This window comes from Pelecanus crispus, chromosome 3 (genome assembly GCF_030463565.1).
Source record: "Pelecanus crispus isolate bPelCri1 chromosome 3, bPelCri1.pri, whole genome shotgun sequence".
NCBI classification, from domain to species: Eukaryota; Metazoa; Chordata; class Aves; order Pelecaniformes; family Pelecanidae; genus Pelecanus; species Pelecanus crispus.
The window spans coordinates 18226848-18247782 of NC_134645.1; the positions used below are offsets into that span (position 1 = coordinate 18226848).

General features: G+C 40.6%; 1 protein-coding gene across 1 annotated transcript in view; it reads left to right on the top strand.

The window, feature by feature from the left end:
* DISC1 (DISC1 scaffold protein) overlaps positions 1-20935 on the top strand; it is a 190006-nt gene that overhangs the window by 21307 nt on the left and 147764 nt on the right. The window contains exon 3 of the mRNA XM_075707503.1: positions 20577-20727. Coding sequence (XP_075563618.1) covers positions 20577-20727 — 151 coding nt within the window. The remainder of the gene's footprint in view (positions 1-20576; positions 20728-20935) is intronic.

Here is a 20935-nt window from a genome sequence, read left to right on the forward strand (position 1 = left end):
GGGAGGTTTATGTTGGAAATTAGGAGAAATTTCTTCATGGAAAGGGTGGTCAAGCATTGGAACAGGCTGCCCAGAGAGGTGGTGGAGTCACCATCCCTGGAAGCATTCAAAAAACGGGTAGATGTGGCACTCTGGGACATGGTTTAGTCTAGTCTACCCTTGATTGGTTTAGTGTGGACTTGGTAGTGTAGGTTAATGGTTAGACTGGATGATCTTAAAGGTCTTTTCCAACCTAAACGATTCTATGATTCTAAAATAGCCACTCTGCTGCTTCCCTGTAATCTGAAGTGAAGATGGGGGCATGATGACAAGGTGGATCTTTCTTGTCCCTTTCTCTCAATGAGTTAATTTTCACCAGACTGGAAAGCTATTGCCCTTTTCTTACCAGGTGGTGTTTCCCTGCATTCCTTTATCTGCAGCAGCCCCTCCAGGAGCCTGAGAAACAACAGTATGTGTATGAAAGGAGCTGGAGGTCAAGCCACAGTGCTCTTTAGCATGGGAGGGAGCCTCACACAATGTGTCTGCTTGCATCAAAATTAGATGCTGGTGGTTTGAATCTGTGCCCGCTGGAAACTAATAGAAAGGATTTGGGTGGTGGTGGTGTGTGTCTGTGTGGTGTTTTTCTGCTGACTGTGAATGGTTTGGGTCAGATTCTGCAAGGCCATTATCAACTCCTAATGAAGTTCCCTGTCCCTTCCTGAGGCTTTAGGCCTCTATGTGTGAGTGCAGGAGAAGAATTCTGGCAGGAAGGTGTAATAGGAAGAGGCTGGGTTAAACCTACCCTTTGCTGTCCTGGTTTGTTGTGGGTGAGAGAGCAGCGCTGTACTTTGGGCTTGCTCTTTGGCTATACCTTTTGCCCTTGGGCTTGTCAGGGCTTCCCATTTTGGAAGAACAGTGGTATTGTTTTGTTTTGTTTTTTTTCTAATAAAGCAAATATTTATGTTGGACCATATATTTTTTGCTTTCTCTTTTTCCCAAGAGATGGTGGAGGATGCATTAAATATCTGGCCTCAAATACGCTACTTTTCTTACAGCTTTCTTCCTGCTTTCTGTTATTTTGCAGCCTAACCTCTCACCTCAGATCATGTTCCTTAAAACCTGTCCACTGTCTGCAATTGTTGTCTTTTGTTCTTTCTGCTATACCTTCTACTGCAGCTGGCAACATTTGCACCTTCTTAATCATTTGCATAACTGTTCCTTTCTTTCTTTCCTCCTTCTCTGTTTCTATTAGTCCCATGCAGTCACTTCTGCCCCCAGTATCTCCAGGAGATTCCAAATACATTTAGTATTGGGACTGGAGCACCCATGTTGAGCTATCATGGGACATCTCTGCTGACCTGGCTCCTGAAGCTCACACTTATCTTTGTTTCTTCCTTTCCGAGTCACTGCTTGGCTGAAGCTGCTAGTGGTCTGATTGCTTCCTTTGTCCTGATGTGATGGCAGTCATGCTGGCAGCCTGCAGGCCTGGGGTTTCGGGTGGAATCGGTCCTTGCTCTAACCACATTGGGTGAGCTTCACACCCTGCCCTGATGAGAGCCTTGTGGCCAGCCACCAACAAGATTTTAATCCTGTTTCAATCCTTTTTGCCAGAATTTGAGGGAATCTCTGCTCGTTTCATAGCTAGGGCTCATTGTTAGTGGATTTAGGTAAATAAGCCAAAGGCTTGTTTATGTGAAGAAAATAAAGCCAAGCTAGGAAAGGAGAAGAAGCCATAGTGCTAGAGGATATCTTTAATCCTTTCCTTAGAAATAATCCTTTCCTTAGAAAATAAGTAATTTAAAGGGTCAGGTTAAGTATAAGGACAAATGATGGTTTGTTTGGTTCCCAAAGGAAGATTTGTGAAACTGGATGGAGTGACCAGGAATGTCTGAATTGGACAAGAGACACTTTTGCTACTTACAAAAGATTTTGTTACTAACTTTTTGGGAGTTTTGTGTTAATTCTCTTGTCAAATAACAGTGGAGGAAGAAGGTGAATATAAATTATAATGATGACAGTGCAAATTTAGCAGCATCAGGGAGAACTTCTGTAGAATTTATTTGAAAAAGTAAGGTTTTTGATCATCAGTGAGGCTCAGTAACAGGGACATAATGTGGGAGACAAGGTTGTTGTACAGGGGGAAATATTCTATATGAGTTTTCTGAAAGGATAACATTCAGACTTTTACTTTCTTTAAAACTTTATGCAAGTACTTTATTGCATTTTTTTATAACTCTTCCATGTATTTGACACATTACCTGTTGTACCTGGCTGCATTTTCTACTTAATCTGTTTAAAAAAGTATTTCTGGAAAAGGTTTTGGAAACTTAACACAATGGAATTGTGTTTGAGAATTTATTTCTTAACCTTCTTCATTAAGTGTAGGGTATTGCAGCCTGGTAATTCCTGGAGCCTGCTGAAGAGATCCGTAGGATTTCCTGGCACCAGAAGCGTGTGCAGGTTTCCAGAGGCTGGCAGGCTGCTCCTGTAGGCCTTTCTCTCCATCCTTTGAAATGTTGAAACATTCTGTTGTCACTGGTGCAGGCAGGATCCTGTGCTGGATGGGCCTGAGTCTGATCTAGTCTGGCAATTCTTGTCACTTCAAGACTCTTTCTGTTTCTTCTGCTGGTGTAGTATGCCCATGTTCTGTTTTATCTGCTTAAGTGCTGCTGGATTGTGCTTGGAAAGGTATAAGGTATCATCTGTAAACTTTTTTTTCCAGTCCTTTATAAAAAAATCAAACATTTTTCTTCTGCAACTTAGGCTTGTATAACCACTCCAGCCTGCAAATAGGCTGCGCACCCGAGAATCGCACTGACTTCAGTGGATATCAGATTCTTTATGTGTAGATTATTAAATATGGATTTTTAAGCTTTCACCTCTTCAGGTGTGAGCCAGCTGGCCATGGGCAAATTTTATTTACGCAGTAATGCATTTATTTGATGAAGTTGCCAAGTAAACATAAATAACATTCTCCAGAATGGGGGGTTATAGTGTATTGTGTTAATGCAGTTACAGTTAAAGCATCTACATCTCAAGGGGCATTTGTCAAACACAGGGTGTTGTTAACCTAAAAGTAAAAGACTTCAAAATGATATTTCCTGTCTGTTACTGAACAACTAGAAAACAAAGATCTTTGAGACTAATTTCGTTTTCTTTTGTATGTGCTTTACTGCAGCTGCTTGCAAGCTACCATTGTGATGCTGCCATCATTCATAGCGCTCGTCACTGAAGAAACCTACAATTCCGTTACGGCATTCTAAGGTCTTGATAGTGTTGTTATTGAGTATCTTTGAAGAACTAGTTGAATTTGACACACTTAGGAAGTATGCCAGAGGGTAAAACAAACATTACTCCCATTCTTGCATGTGGCAGCTGAAGTGGCAATGAAGAGGTCTGTGAAGAGTGCCACCCTGTCCCTTGGCCAGTTTCCAGCCTCCCTTTCCCTGTGGAAATGAAAACCTATGAATGTCACTATATTGTGCCAGATCTCTCTTTTGGTGGAGCAATAATGCTTTGAAAGAGAGGTATGTGGCTTCAGATACCTGTACTGTATCTCTTACAGTACTTATTGACAGGATGGCCTGATTCTGTTATTAATGTTGCTGATGTTATAATTTCCATTAGCCTCATTCTGGAGACAGTCAGGTATTTAATGTTTATTCTGTATCTTAGGGACAGAGTTGCAGCTGTCTCTGGTTAACTTTTTGTTTCTTTAACAAAAAGTTGTTTCTTCTTGATTTAATCTAAAGCTTTGCTTAGGATGTACACAGTTTTTAGTTATATTCAGCTGAGACCTGGGAAACGTAGTAAGACCTAAGCAGCTTTGGAACAAATCCAGAAGCCCAGTGCTTACAGTCAGAGCACTGATTGCACACTATGGTGAGAAAGGTCCTTGGTTTTTTTTTTTGCTTTTAGAGTCCAGTGTGTAAAATCTTTCCAATACTCTTCCCAGAAACTACAAAATTTCTTCCAAACGTGTCTCGATGATACAGGATCTGAATCTTATGTGCTAGTGTTCAATTTTTAATCTTTCATTAATAATGGAAATAGAGAGTACACTGAGTTGTATATGAATCTCCTTTGGATTGATGTAGTGAGACGAGGTGAACCTGATCATCTTCCTTCTCCTTCTTTTCCATCATTGTGCAACACAACCCAGGCTTCCTTGGGTGATGAGGGTTGTGTGTCTGTGTAAGTCAGGTTGTTGCTCACTTAGCCTTAGGATTTCAGCTCCATCATTAGAGTGGCCTAATGCTAACTTCTGTATTTGTACACATTAATTTTACATTTTGCAACACACTGTGATGTTCCCAGTGGTAGAGTGGTACTTTTTGGAGAAGTAGATAAAAGTTGTGATGAGAGAGAATGAATTATTATGCAGAAACAGGTACATAAAAGAAAAAAAAAAGTACAACAGATTTTCTTTTGGTTGCTTTTATGTTAGACTATGTGATCATATTTGCTTCTTGCTATTTTAGCTGTAGGCAAGCTACTCACTGTGCTTTGTATGAGCTGTCCATAAAATGGGTGTATCATCACTTGCCATACCAGAGTCTTCAGAGTTTTAATTAAAAGACTGTAAAGCCCTTTGAGCTCCCATCATGATTGGAACTTCAGAGTTGTAAGGTGTTGCTACCAATAAATGCTGACATTTTAGTTTTCATGTTTTTATGGAAAAGTTGTCCTTGTGTAATTTTGTGTATTATAGTTGATGTACTTGTGAAAGCTGTAGAGCATGTAGGTTAAGCTGTTCTCATTAGACTGTATAGGCTGCAAGAAAATGACAGTAATGTTAGTTTGTCATATCTTGGAAAAAAAATGAAGGACTTGAACTGCTTTTTTTTTTTTTTTTCCCCTATCATGTAGATTGCAACAAAGTTATTTTCTGTAGTAGCAATTATTGGATGGAGTGACCTTTACCAATTCATGATATTGATGTAGTGGAAGGGACATTTTTCCACTTGACCTTTATACAATGTGTCAGCTTGTCCTGTAGCACCAAATGAGTTGCAATTGACAGATTTGATGGAACGCTAAGTTGACAGGAGCTTATTGTTTGGAAGAAGGTATGTGGTGAAATGTGGAGCCTCTGGTAAATAACATCATAAAAGTTATTTGCATATCTTCCATCACTAAGGAACATCTTGCTTAGAAACGACTGCTGCCTAAATTGCAATTTGAACACTGATTAACTGAGATTCTAGCAAAACAATCATCAAATAGTGATATTTCAGAGTCAAATCTATTTTTTAACTCTTTCCTCTCTTCATTTTTCTGTAACCAAATAACAATGGTTTTCTATATTTTAACCTTGCTTCTTTAACCTTAACATCTCTGTCCATAAAAGGAAGAGGAAGAGAAGTCAGATAAACAGTTTTCAGTGTATGACGAAGAAGACATCTCCCAAGAGGATGGGAGGATGTATATGTGTGTGTATGTATATACCCCCCCAAGGTGTGTGTATATATATGTATGACTAGTTTCTTTGGTTATTTATTAATATATTAAAAAAATAAAGGTCAGATAGAATTCTGGGAAGAGAGAAGTTCTGGGTGTGGGCGGGAACAGGGAGCTATGAGCACTCCTTAGGGTGAGGGTGGATAGTGTAAAGAGAACCTGAAAGGAGGGCTAAACTGTCCCTGCCCCACTGCTCCAGCTGGGAAGTGCAGAGGACAGCTGCTCTTCAGATTTGTTGAAATAAAGCAAGGAAAGAATTGTGCTTTTTGAGGAGAAATTAAAAGCAAAGAGCATAAAGGTCAGTGATTTCAGGTGTCTTGTTATAATCTAGTATCTTTTTCTGCCTTGGTTGAAGGTTCTGATACTTCCTGTAAATAAAATGATTCCACTTACAAAATGGCAGTGGAACCCAGGATCTATCTGAGAACACTCACGTAATGAATTATCATGGCTTTTTAAAACTATTGAGCAGCAGGATTGATAAAAGAGCAGCAAATACCATCTGCCTGATCTACAGATTTTACCACAGTTCTTCTCAAGCTGCCCAGTTGAGGTAAAGTAAAAAGGAGCTGAATGGGTGTGGGAGGGGAAAACAGCTATCTTCTGTTGCATTTGCAGGAGGTTTGGAAGGAAAAAAAAATTGTTTATGGAGGTTGCTGTTTAGACACATTAATGTAATCCTTACTCGTTATTTCAAAGGCATACTGCTCAAACAGTATCAACAGAAGGGGATGCTGATGGACAGAGTCAAGTTGCAAGGCTGGATAGAAATGCTTATTTTGCTATGGTAAAACCACTTATTAAAACTACTGAGCTGTTGTGGGTCTACTGGCATAGAGTGAAATTCGTAGCAAGATTCACTACTGTAGCAATACTATTTAATTGTAACTCCTGAAGAAGGTAGAGATTAGTTGTTGTGAAGCTGTATGCTAATAAAAACCTATTTCTTGAAGTGTTTTCATTTGTAGTTAACACATGCTGCAGAAGAGAGTAGGCTTTAATGCATTTATGTGCTTGCAAGAGATGCGTAGAAAGCTTAGCTGCAGGGCTGCAAGCAGAACCTACATCTGGTGAGCTGCAATTCTGGGGCCTACAACAGGATCACACTTGAAAGATGTCCTGACTTTTTTATGTGGGTTCATATTAAAATGGCAAATCCCTCATCCATTTCTAGAGCACCTGCTTTTCTGAACCACTTCTGGAGAGTGTGGCAATGGCCAAACCTCTCTCCCTGAGCTTGTTTTCTAGCAGGTGCTCCTGCCCCTGCCTCTGCAGGCCAAGCCCCATCAGAGTCCCACTCTGCTCCTCTTCCCCCTTCCCTCCTGGCTCCCATTATCACCTGGCTCTCAAGTCAACACAGATACTGGTTTGGCAGCTTTGATTTCCAGCCTGAGGAGGCTCTGATGAGCAGGTAGAGAGGCTGCTGAATGTAGTGAAACTTCATGGGCTCAGGCTGGAAGAAAGCAGTGTGCCTGTATTGAAAATTTTAAAGTCTGTTAGCGTGAAGCGTGGAGACCAGTGCAGGTGCCTTGGCACTGCTACGCTCCACTCAGGTTGGACGTGCGAGAGGCACTTCTGTGCCTCTGCATGCTGGAGGAGGTCGGGCTGCTCTGCAGTGGCTGTTGTTGGGTGGACTCTGCTGTTCCTGTGTGAACGCGATCCAACCGGGCCTCTGGCTGCATTTGGTGGTCGATGGGACGTTGTCTCATTCGTAACTGCTTTGCTGAATGGGGACCCAAGTGGAGTTAAAGGGCTGTGGAACTTGCTTAAAGAGCCTTTTGGTCGTCTTCCCACTGACCTCTGCTGACATCCTCCTGTGCAGCCCTGCCTGCTGCCTGGTGTGCTTGGGGGGTAATTCTTAAGTCTGAAACACTTTCAGGAGCTTTGTGCTGGGACAGTGGGGACAGCTGCAGAGCCAGGATGAAAAGAATATTGTAAATGTGAAAAAAGTAAAGTGTGTGTGTGTGTATGAAAGGGAGGAAGGTAAAGGAACAATGGTTTAAAAAAATAAAAAAAGGAAAAAAAGAAAAAGACGACTCCAGGATCCCTTTTGCTCAAATAGGAAAGAGAGGCTGGGCTTTATCTGCTTTTGGAATTAGAAATTTAAGAGGTGACTCCAAGAGGTAATAGTCTTTTGTAGGGAAGGGTCCTGTAAAAGAACAGAAGGGCACTAACTTTTAAGAAAAGGTCAAATTATGAAAGGGATAATACAAGGTTTCTTATGCAAGAAACAGTTCAGATTGTGTAATTACAGCAATCCTTTTATCTGAAGATCTCACACAGGTGTTAATTAAGCCTAATGAGGCCCCTATGGAGCAGTTGTTACTATCTACATTTTTACAGACAGAGGACCTAGAAGCTGAAAGAAATGGGGTTATTCGCTTGAGATCGTGTAATGGAGCACTCTAGAATTGGTGCTCATGAGAGAGAATAGGCAGAGCGTGATTTGAAGCCACCTGGTACAGCCATGGGCAGAACCATTTCCATGAAACCATGCTGTATATCTCTACTGCCTTTTTTGCCTGAAAATGTAGGTATGTGTAGATGCATAAAAACAAACTGTGGTCTAAGAAAAGTTACTCTTTCTAGATAGGCTGTCTTGATTATGCCTGTAGCTACTCCTGTTCCCCCCCCCCCCCCTTTAATTTTTTTCCTAACGTTATGCTTAAAATTTGCAGGATCCTGTGGTGTTTCGGTTAGCATTCAGTGTTTTGAGAGCCTCATGGGAACCAGCAACAAGGAAAATATACTTATGTTGGTGAGGTGTTGTATGTTAATTCCTTTCATGTGTTCACTTCAGTCTTTCCAAAGCAGAGCAGATGGATAGATTGCTTTGTGAGCTCCCTACAGGGAAATCAAACAACACCTTACTGTTGTTTTTTTCCTATAATGCACTTGAGCTGTTGATAATTCCACAAGAAATTCTTTGGGCAAACAAAGAATTTTGAGATACTCTTGGAACACTTTGTAGGACATTGGACTTTTGAGCGAGTCATCGAAGTGTTTCCTCTGTTTCTGACCATACCGCACACAGTGTGGGTGGCTGCCTGCCTTGTATTTGTTCCACACCCCACCACCCACCAGGCAAATCCAGGATTAAGCCTGTCAAAATTGCCACCTTTGTTGTGTCCGGAAGGCTCCATAATGGGTTGAATGAGTTTGGGTGCGTTGATTCTACTGCTACTGTCATGTGTTGGTATGGATATAGAGGGGTGGTGCCACTGAGTTGCCAGCTCTGCTTTGCACCCTATTGTCCTACTGTATGGACCGGTTAATTTATAAATGTGCTGTGGTGGAAATCGGAGTTTTTCAAGGCTTTGTTCTTCACACGCAGAACACGCAGCTACTGTTTCAAGGGAAGTGTGTTTTATCTGCTCATCTTCCGTAACAGAGGCTTGCAGGCCCTGAAAGGGGAAATAACTCAGCAAACCAAAGTAATTTTTAGAAAAAGAACCTGCTGGGCTGGGTTTTGGGGTTTTTTTTTTTGAGTTTTTAGATGGGTCTAAATGAACAGCAGTCTGTGAAAGTATATCACTTCAGATTCGTTATCTGAGAGGGATACCTGGGATGTTTGCTGGTAGCAGCTGGTCTATGCCACTTGTGAAAACGTAACTGCTCAGCAACATAATGGGTAAGAATCTGTTTTGGAAGACTTAGAAAATATTTAAAGGTAAAGACTGCTTGGGGCAGTTTGTCTTCCTTGGCTTTCTGTGCCAGTTAAGGGAAGGTCTTCTCATGTTCACACAGCGGAGCAATTCACGGCAGTAAGTAGGTAGTGCGAGGGCTGTAACACGTGCGTAGGGAGTGGGAGAAGTCTTTGTTTCAGGGCAGTGCTTTGGGGGAAGGTAGTGCCTTGCAGTGCAATGCATTACACTGCTGCGAAGCTGCTGACACGAAATACAACTTGACAGCAGAGGAAGTGCCTCCTCTGAGGTCATTGCAGTGAGATGTGGCTTTGTTCCAGTTCAGTGTGAGAACCCGTTTCTGTAGAGAGGTTTACTTTGCACAGTGCTCCGAACCCCACAAACTCTCTGAATTTCTTACAGAATTTGGTGCCATTTTGGGAATGTCAGGAAATATTGAATGTTTTGAAATTGGGGATCAATTGGACAAAGTATGCTTGAGATAGAGTTTCCAGGAAAAGAAAAGGGTTTACAGCTTTTACATTTCATATTCTACATTTTTTTTGCCTTCCAGAGTTGCAGGATCCAACTACAGTTGTCACTGCCCCAAATTAAATTGTTTTGTGTTTACCCTGTGTATGCTTTGGTACCGAAAGCAGTCTTGGGAAAGCAGTGTTGAAGATGGTAGTTTGAGAGCTTGGTATTTGTATACGTAAGCCAAGTAAATGGTATGTGTAGGTCAAATAGCGAAAGAAAAAGCTTTATTTTGTCATGTTTTTGTGTCTCTGTGCCTCACCAAAAGTTAACTTTATCCTCACCTTTGTTTACAGTCTGGAGTGCGGTGAGGAGGCCTCTGTGTAAATCTGGCAGTATAATTTGAAGCTCAGCAGAAATCCAGGAGGAACCCAAATCACTTTTAGGAAAGAAAGGAGACCGACGAAGCAGATGCTAGCTGAGGTGGAAGGTGTGGGAAGGAAAGAGGATGAAGGGGCAGAGAACCAGTATGGGGAGAAACAGGGGTGTAAGGCTGCCTGTGAGCTGCCGAGGAGAGGGAATTAGTTTGTGAGGCCAAGTTCAAAGGGAAGGGCAGGAAATAAGTCACCAGATACTAACGGTCAGCAACTATTCTGTGTTTAAATTATTTCCTTTGCCATTGAATTCAGGTTCCTTGAGCTGGTGGAACTTATGGGAGCTGACTAGATATAAGGAAGAAATTTTTTATGATGAGGGTGGTGAAACACTGGAACAGGTTGCCCAGAGAGGTGGTAGATGCCCCATCCCTGGAAACATTCAAGGTCAGGTTAGACAGGGCTCTGAGCAACCTGATCTAGTTGAAGATGCCTCTGGTCATTGTAGGGGGGTTGGACTAGGTGACCTTTAAAGGTCCCTTCCAACCCAAACCATTCTGTGATTCTATGAAATTTTAAAATTTGTGAATTGATTTTCACTTATGGCAGGCAAAATAGTCTGAGAACAAATTACAGGTGTTGTAAACTGTTCTCTCTTATTGCTTGATTTCTTAGAATATGGCCTTTTCTGGATGAAGTAGAACAGCTTAACTTCTGGGTGCTAGAACAGTGGTGGATGGGGGAAATTGGAAATGTGGCTAGACTGAACTAAGCTAGCATCTTTAGTAGTTTAAAAAACAGTTTTTGGTTTTGCATCTACTGATCCAGAGTGCTTGTAAAGGGTATCAGCTTAAGAATGAAAACTTTATGAATAAATTGAAGAGCGTTAGGGATAAGGAAGGAACAATGAAAGGAAATTAGATGTATGTGTTTGAGGTTATATAGGCTACTAAATGTGAGAGTGGAGACCTGGACGAGAAAATATTGAGTACTGTTGTGGGAACTCATGAAGGGGAATGCAGGGAGCAAGAGAGGAAGAAAAAAGTGGGGTGGGTTTTTTTTTTTGTTTGTTTGGTTTTTTTTAAATTCTGGCATCCAGGTACTCATCCATAATGAATGGATGTACTGTTTTCAGCTCAGTTACCACAAAGACTTCCTTTATCTTCTCTCCCCTTTTGTTTCTAGAGCAAAGCTTCAAATTTCCTTGTGGAGTTCCCCACTGTAGTTTTCAGAGCAATCGGTTTGGGGTTGTGTGCATGTATTTATATTCTCTTTATAGTTCTCTGTGTGCAATATCCATTCTATAAGAAAAAATATTTGATACCTTTTCATCAGTGTGCCTTGGCACAGAAGGAAGATAATGTTGTCTAATTGCATTTTGTTTTTGGTGGTGCTGATCCTGTAGCTGGTGGCTTAAGCAGAACTGCAAGCCAGTTTCTTCACATATTATAGTCCTTGGGGACATTGCGCAATTTAATAGACGCCACATTTTAAAATCTGTGCTATTTTCTTTCAAACTTCAACTTAGAGTAACTCTTGGTGTTTCTTAGCCTAGACTTTGTGCTGCTTTGTTGTGCACTTTTACAGCCCGGCTTTTAAAAATACGAAGATAAACCTTTGCGGAACACTTCTTATGTTATCTATACTAGTTTTGGACTTTGATCACCAAAAAAAAAAAAAAAAAGTGTTTCAAATGGTGTGCTTTAGGATGGTATTCTCAATATATTCAGGTTAGGCAATAACAAAGGAGCCTTTTATTTGACAGCTGGAACAAAGCACTTTAGATTCGGGATATGTGCTTAAATAGAGCCTGGTACAAAAAAATCCCAACATAACCTGACTGTGTGTCTAGTCATAAAATCCTTGAAATAAAAGCCCAGATATAGTCCATTGGATTTTTTTAATTTAGAGTTAGAGTATTTAGAACTCGCTTTATAAAAATGACCAGTATCTCACAATATAATGCAATTAGTTGTAGAGTATTGCATTTTTTCACTGTTAATTGACTCGCCTGTCTTCTAATCAACCCATGACATTTATTCAGAGGCAGTGAAGAAAAGCAGATCTTGGCTTAGAGATTCTTGGAGCAAGGAAAGGGACAGAGTGAACTGGGATTGAATCATCCTCATTAATATATATTAAGTCAACATTAACATATAGCTGACAGTTGTTCATGTATATGAACTGTGCTGATTGGAAACCTTTACCAAAGCTCTTCTCTACCATCTCCAATAAAAGAAGGAGCTGTATTGCAAGCCAAGGAGCTTTGCATTGATTTCTGCTGGCTTCCTTGTCTTGAGGGATCTTTTTAAGAGTAGAATTTAATTCAGAATAGGGATCTGTGCCATTGTGCTGCATAGCCTTACTTTTTAAAAAATGCAGGTTCAGCCTGGAATCAGTGGTACGTGTTTTTCTTTTATTTCTGTACAATTTTACATGTAGCGACAGTACTGTCAGCTCTGCTTACAAAGTAATGTTGATACCAAATAAAGTGCACCAGCAATCAGCTTGTTTTTTTCCTTTAATGTATCTTTCAATGTTATTGTAAATTATTTTTACTGTAAAGTTATATTGGAAATGTAGGTGTCTTGGTGGTTTCACTGGAAATTTGATGTTTATGAAAGGGTATGAAAAGCAAACAGTCAACAGGGCACTGTTTATTTTGTATTGTGACTTGACTAAAACAGAAGTGATGTCTCCAAAAATGCCTATGCATTAAAACCTTTGTGCTGTTCAAAGGAATTTACAAATGCAGCAAATCTGAAGATAAGGACTATATGGGATAGACACTGTACAGAATTGTACCTTTATTTTAGTGCAATTACAAAGATGAGTAAGGGGTTGCCATATACAGAAAACTGCCCACTATTTCAGCAACTGTTATGTATGTCAGGCCCTTTAAAAAAATGTAATTACTGGAGCATTTAGAAAATTATGGAAGTGGCTAGTTTATGCTGTAATGTAAAATACTTCTGAAGCTTTTATTATTAAAACCTTTGCTATTAAAAATACTATAAAAGCTTAATGTTTTTCAGAAGTGTCAGATTAAGAGCAGTGGAGATTAAGCTGCTTCTGGTATGCTGAAATTATTGTACATAGTTTTCGCCCATATTGTATGTCTGATGCTTTGTCCTCTCCATTTGTCTTTTTGGCTGTCATTTGTTTTGTTAATTGTAAATTTATTGGAATAGAATTTTTTTTTTTCTGTTGTCTCAGCCTAGTACAATTGGAGGCTCCTCTGTGAGATGATAGGGGCAAATAGTAACTACTTTGCTTGCGGGATAGTCGTGTTACAGGAAATTGTGATGTAGGTTTATCCAGATAGTCCTGATGTACCTTAAACTCAGACCAGAAAGAACAGCTGTGAGGGTAGTTCAGCCTACATTATTGCCAGGTGATAATGAGAAAGAAACATGGGAAAGCAAAATTTTGCTAATGCTGGCCAAGTAACTTAAGAGATTAATCACCCAGTCAGGACTCTGACACTTCCTGCTGGGCTCTCACGCCTCTCCTTTCCCAGAGGCATACTGAAAGAACCTTTCTGGTTTTGTGGCTTCTTGCTAATCTTCCTGCTGACGTTGAAAATAACTGTACCTACGCTCTCACAAAACCCACTGAGTCCTACAGCTTGTGTCTGTAAATCTCTGCTCCACTTAACTCTTACTACTAAGAGGCAGAAAATGCTACAGATCTGAGTGGCAATCTGTCAGTGGTGTTGCTGCTATGGATGTTCTATGAAATAGGGGCACTGGTCAAAATTTATGCTGAAAGTCTACACTAGGCTTGCACTAGCACCCTTCTGGGAAGAAGTTTCATATACAGCATAGACTTCTCAGTGTTAAGATGTAAACTGTAGGTGGGAAACTTGGTCTTGTGCTTTGGGGGAAGAACCAGTGAGACTTCTGAGAATTTAGCTTTTTGTTCAAAGCCTAAATGAATGCTCTTAAATTCAATGTGAATTGGGGGGGGGGAATCAATATCTGCCAATATGTTAAGCTTCTTTTTATAAGAAGTGTAACAGCTGAAATACGTTTGTTCTTGTAGTTTTTAAAGCTTTCAGACTTCCCAACTCTGCTGCAACACTGACATTTGATACCTTAAATTCTGAAATGCTATATATGTTTTAAGGACACAGCAATTTCCTGGCTTGTAACTGGTATGGACTGATGGGGCGGGGAACTGCAGAGCTTGCTGGAAGGCAGAGAGTCTGCTTTTGAGCAGTCCTTGTAAGAAATCCTTCAAATGCTGTTCTCTGTTGCTTCTCTCTCAGGGCCTATTTTGAGTACCAGGTTTCCTTCCTTTTCCTCTTCCACCTGATTTATGTATACTGGTCTCTCTTTGCTAGGAAAGAAACAGGAGTGGAAAGATGGCAGACAGCTGATGTTGCCTGCAACAGGGGAATCCTGTGGCATCAAATGTGACATCAGGTCATTGCTGTGTGTTTTGGCTACTCTGATGCCTTGAGTCTGGCTGGGAACACAGGAGATGATTCTCTTGTAGTCTTCAGGTTACTAGTCTTTTAACTTTAATTGGCACCAAAATCGGAGGCAAACTTCAGTCTAGCATCTTGGTAGGCTAAAGCAGGAATAGGAAGGGTTTGTCACCTGTACTAAGAATGCCAAATAACTGAGGAATACACATGAAACAAAGAATTAGGGAGTTGTAGCAGTCTAAAGATTTTGGCCTTCCTGCTTTGAGGTGATTTCTGTAGCCGTTGCTTCCGACTCCAAAGGATGTTCAGCAGCCAGGAGTTTGATTTGCTCAGCTGTTCCTCAAGGTCATCTTGATAGTTCAGGAGCACAGCTGGAGTGCTGAATTTCACAAAGTTGCCTTTTTGGTTGGAATGGAAAAAAATTAAGTGGTGGGTGAATGGGGTAATTTCATTTGCATTTTGCTCTAGTGGCCGTTATGCTCCAGCCTTTTATGAACTGAACACGAATGTTTGGCTGTGGTACCCAGGGACTTATTGCCTTGTCTGGAAAGCTTTAGCCTCTACTTACTGGTCTTTGCAGGAGCTACTTTTTCCACTGACTGCTGGAAGTATTCCAAGGACCCTGGCCCAAATAGCATTTTAGTTCAGATTAGGTGTGCGAGCCTTTGAAGAGAATCTCCCAATTGTCCCATTTACTGTACTTGGCATTGTAGAGCAGTCTTGGAGTGCGTGGACTGGTTTTCTTTCAGGTGGAAGAAAGTCTGAAGGTGTGCTCTAGTGGTGTACCCTAGGGGCTCCAACTGCTAACTGGCCTTCACTCCATGTGACTACACTAAACCTAGTCTGAAATAAGACCCTCTGAACTGCAGATGTTGGTTGCTCGGTGCTGACCTATTTTGCTCTGCAGATGTGCTCCTGTTAGTCCACGTAGTCAGAAGGGTAGGCATAGCTCTGGGGTAACAGCTACTGCTCCTTCTGTCACTCCAACAGGCTATTCCAGTGTCTGTCCCCAGCCCCATGCCTTCTTGCAGCCAGCCTTGCCTGGGTGCGTGGTTTGACTCTGCACTGGTTTATTTTGTTGGTTTCCATATACAGGGCTGAATGGAAGGTAGAAAAAGTTTTGCTCTGTACCAGTGAGCACACAGCCCATGGTAAGGGCTGGCTATTCAGCTATCTAAATGTAATCTGAAGCTCCCTTTTACACATATCTGGTGTGTTAGGACTTGCAAGGAATTGAGTATCTTCTATTGTGTATCTGTTTGGTACTGTTAAATGGCTAGTTATTTTATCCTTAAATTAAGAGCACATGCATACTCCAGTTGCTTGTAATGCCTTAATTTCTGATCACAGTATATGTCTTTACATGTCTGATTTGGGTATTAATTGGTCTGCATGTTCTTCTGCAAGTAATTTTGCAGGAGGCCAATGCTAGTAATTGGACCGTAGACACCTTGCTTACTAATCTGTTCTCCAGCTGCATTTCAGTCATGTATTCAAGCTCTGCATTAGACTCCTCACTTTCTAGCCTTTGTAGCATTGCTTTAGCTAATGTAAGTCTCTCTATCCTGGAAAATGAGTGGCGCAATTTGAACATGATGATGCCTGAGTTATTAATGCGCAGGGAAAGTGAAGAAGGAATGTTTTGTTTTATTTACTTAAAAAAAAACAAAACAAAAACAAAAACCAACAAACCAACACCAACCACCTAATAAGATCATCAGACTTTAGGTTTAAAGTTACCAAATGGGATGTGTGTTTATATAATTCCATGTTGAAATTCTCTGTCATAGTATATTTTGGAGACCAAAAGCATTGATAGGTTGAGAAAAGAGAAGTTTCTGGTGGATAGATGATAGATGTCCAATTGTTGGAGACTTTTTTCTAGCCTTCCCCCTGCCCTGATCTAGGAGTAATATCTTGCTCAGGAAGTCTTTCAGCTGACAAACATTAGAAGTTCAGGAGCAGCATCAAGGTAAAGGGGCACTTTGCACCCTGGTTCTTAGTCTCCTCTCTAAAGGCCTGCTGCTGTGTGTGGTTGGAGGCAGACTGCTAGAAGACGGGTCTTTGGATCTGAACCTGGGACTTCTTTAGTTCTTACAAAACAGGTAACAATATCTTTGATGCTGAGTATACAAAAACACTTCAGTCATCTTGGAAGCTTTACGTTTTTAAGAAAGTGAATGCTGGGAGGTTACCTGGCTATGGAAGTGTATAGTAGGTGAGAAAAAGACTTTAGGGCTGTAAAGTGTGATTTTACGCATGTAAACCCTGCACAAATCCTAGTTTAGATCCTTCAGATTTTTGGGGAAGGTGAGGGAAGGAGGGAGGGGTTCCTTTACAGGATTGTGGGGCAGGATCAAATGGCCTTCTCTAGTTGAACTAGGTGAAGAAACATTTCCTTAATGTCCAGAAATTTGTAGAATAGCACGATTCATCATCTTCTCACCTATCAGCAAAGAACAAACATAAATATATGCAGTAGGTAGCAAATGAGGTTCTATCCTTACTGTGATGGTATTCTTAAATGTTTTTTAAATGATGATAAACAGTTCTGGTAAAGTGAACCTTCTCTTCACAGGAAAAAAAAAACAATATCAGAATATGTAAAAAATTAGAGAGGTAGCCAGATGTTCTCATATGGTCAATTAAAAATTATGGAAATTGCTTCCTTTGCTCAAAGCTATTACAAAACATGATCTTTGGAGACATTGCAGTTCTCTGACTGCTGTCTGTTCAACTGAGAACAGCAGTTAGTCAGCAGCTTCCAGGCCTGTACCCTGGCTTTAAATTGAGTGGGATGTCTGAAGTGTACCAGGCAGTAACGGGCTGGGATGGAGGGTAATTTAAGGGTTGACTTTTGCTGTTTGCACTGAAGCAGCAGCTTCGTATAGGGTATCCATAGGACTGCTGCAAGGCAGCAAGCTAGCAACAGAATACGGTGAAATAAGAGGCTGGTAAAGAGAATTAAGCCTTATTCCAAATGCTTGTCTGTAAAACAGTATGTATTGAATACATTAAAGTTCCTCCATTTAAGAACTTCATCAAACAGGGGATTTCTTTTTGCATGTAAGCTGTGTGTTAAATTACTTATTTTGAGGTGAAGTATGGCACAGAGGAACAAAGTGTTAAGCCTTTGTGTGTGATGGAGGTATCTGAGCATGTGTAGTTTCTTTTGGTGTCTCAGTCCATCAGTGAGCTCTGGGATCCTGTGAAGGTCTTTTCTGTGTTGAAATAACATGCTTAAAAGACCAGAATGAAGGCAAAAGAAAGTAGTGTCCTTGAGTCTGATGGCTTACGAATAGCAAAGACCTTATGTGTCTGTTTCTTGGATGGAAAATCCTAGAAAATATGGTGGGAAGGGGTCTCAGGAGAACACATTTGATCTTGCTGGCCTCAGCCTTAAAAACTATGCCAGAGCTATTCCTGAGAGCTGTTTGTCTGACATGAAAACCAACACCAGCAGAGATTTCCTGGCTGTCCCAAGCACTTAGTGCTTTACTATCTCTAATGTTTTTCCTCATCTCCTTTGCTGCAACTCAGGTTTGTTACTGAGGATTCAAGTTCTGAGGAGAGGTGAAAAGCATTGTGTTACTGCTTTCTTTGCAGCTTCCTTCCTGGTATGTAATAGTACTGGAAATTGCTCCCCTCAGTCTTTCTCTCTGCTGGATTGAGGAACCCTGCTTATTGCCGTCTTTTTCACATGTCTATTTGCTAGACTTGTTATCATTTCTATTACTTCTGCTTGATCCAGATTGCTCTTCAGCTTCAGCACTGAAAGCTGGACTGAGATCAACCTTGTTTGCATGGTTCCCTGCTCTGCAGCTGGCACTGAGGTGCCTTGGTCTTTCCATACACTGAAGACATCAGCCAGGTCAAACTCTACAGGAGAGGAGCCTAAAAGCTGAGTGCTGCAGTGTTCAGCTCAGTGGTGGTGGAGTTTCTTGAGACGTAACCCCTAACCGCAATGCTGAAAGGGTAAACCATCATTTAGTGCTGAGAGATGACGAGCAGATATGGCCAGCAATAGTACTTACAAAATGCCAATGAAACAAATTATTTAGAAACGTCTGTTAGTAGAAACTAATTGAATTCTGTGTAGACTGGAATATATAAAGCAGGATGCAGCCAAGAATTAATGAGAGAGAGAATGAATTGGCATGTGGATCCCCTAATCTGTTTTCCTTCTCAAAATAGCCTGTTTCTAGGGCCAGGATGGGTAAGAGTAGAACAATGAAACGACTGGACACACAAACACAGTGTGAGCATAATTATGTCGCAGAACAATGACAATATCGTTGAAAGGCCGTAGAGGGTTGCCACAACTCCTCTTGGGTAACACAGGAAGCCCAATGGTGAATGCTTGGAGTAAAAGGAGGTGTTTCCACGTGTTTTGGCATTCATTGTTCACAATCCAACCCGTACTTTTCTGTTTGTAACAGTGATATTTTTGATGGCTGTGTTTGAAATTCCACGCAAAATGCAAATGTTGATATGTTTTTCTGGTCAAAGTATGAGCTCAGAAGACTCATCTGGGCCCAAATTCCAGTTTCCTTGTGGTGATAGGGATAGGATGAATCTGTTCAGCTGTGGTCCCTGAGAAACACACTGCACATGTGGTTCACCACCAGCGCTGAAAAGGTGTTTCTCCTTTGCAGGAAGAGTATGCACACGTGTACATGTGGTTGTTGGGGCAAGGCCTGGACCCTGCAGTGACTTGGTTGGTGATCATTTCAGCTAGAGCCTTCTGGCAGTGTTTTGCACCCTAGTAACAATAACAACAGCAGCAGCAGCAACAACAACAACAACAACATGAGTTTAACTACCCCGGAACAGTCTGCTGGCCTAGGGAGAAGATAGAATTGTAGAATCGTTTAGGTTGGAAAAGACCTTTAAGATCATCCAGTCCAACCATTAACCTAACATTACCAAGTCCGCCACTAAACCAATTAAGGGTAGAGCAGCAATTTCATGTTTCCTGGCTTGGTGGCTGGGTTATTTATAATGAAAGTAAAAACTAGGAATCATTAAGATCTAGTCTCATTAGTATGTTCTGTGTCTTATTGCACCCCATCAGCACAGAAGCAGAAGGGAGATCAATAATAATGATAGATTATTGTAAAAATGGATCATTTCACTAAACCAGCAAATGTAAACAACCCCTCTTCTTAAAACCCCTTTGAGGATAAAGAAAGAAAATAAGCAGTAAAAAGCATGCACAGATGGATGTTATTCTGATAGTAACATGTTGTATTGAAAATGTTAGAAGGGAAGGAATGCTAATCATGCAAAATTGTAGGCAGCAAGGTCATAAGGAAAGTACTGAGCTGTAAAGGTTTTCCATTTGTGGGCTAGCTCAAAACTCTCTGATTTGACTAATGTATCATCAAAGGTGTTCTGGCTTGGACCAGCCAGGCTTGTTATTTGTCACATATGTGATTTTTCTATTATACTGGCACTATAGAGAACAGAGAATATACATACTAGAAATAATAATTTGTAATTGGAACCGTGTTCCTTTGTTTTCTACACAAGGAAAGAAAACAAAGAACTAACATAGAGAAGCATTTACTCTAAGAAATTTATAGAGTTAGGGTGGAGTCAAAGCACTCTCTTAAGGACCACTGTTATTTTCATTTAAAGTTGAAAGTAAATCTTTTTGTTGGGTGGTAAAGCATAATTCAGGAGAGCCTGGAACGAGATAAGTGTTTAATTGCTATAATTGCATGTGCATTTTCTGCTGAAATATATTGCTGAGATATCACATGTGATTTTTCAGTTCTTGACCTAATAACAATGCAATTTTTAAAAGGTCAGACTTCAAATGTGCAACTGCCATCTAAGATTGTTTTAAAACTGAAGCAGTGAAGAGTAGGAGTTTTCTTTGAATTTACTTCAGAGCTGTTGCTCTAGGAAAAGGGCACAGATGATAACTTTGAGCCAATTCTTTGGAGCTTTACCAAATTAAAACTCTGTGAAAGCACTGGGAAGCCTGCAGTTTTGTCCTTGTCATAGAATAAAGTAGCTTAGCATCCTGGTTATCTGATGTTTTCCATTTAGTCTTAGTAATTCATCCTTGAGCAAAACAGACTGTTAACATTTTATCAAAAGGGGAAGAGCCATCTGTGAGGTGGATTTTACTTTTCGTTGACCAACCTTTTTTCTTCTTCAGGTAAAATGGAACCTTTTTGTCACTGTTAAGTAACTTTTTTTTTTTTCCCTTAATTTAATTTCTAGCTGATAAATTTAGACGGAAACTGGAAGAACTGGAGAAAGAGAAAAATTCCTTAAAATTTCAGCTTCCTTCAAGGCATCCTTCAATTAGCAGTTTTTTGGATAGGTTCGTTACCCAAGTTCAAGCAGCATTGCGCTGGGCTGCTGATCATCGGTAAGTTTGTTGATGCCTTATTATGTAAAATGACACTTCTGTTTTTCTCAAAATGTGGAACACAATTTATGAATAATTTTAATAAGGAGTTTTAAAGACCTTCTAACATATCAATATGGAGCTTGTATGAAAATTCCCCCTCCCCCCTTTTTTTTTTCTTCCTACAATTATTTCAGAATTGCCCTGAAAAACATTGATCATGATGAAC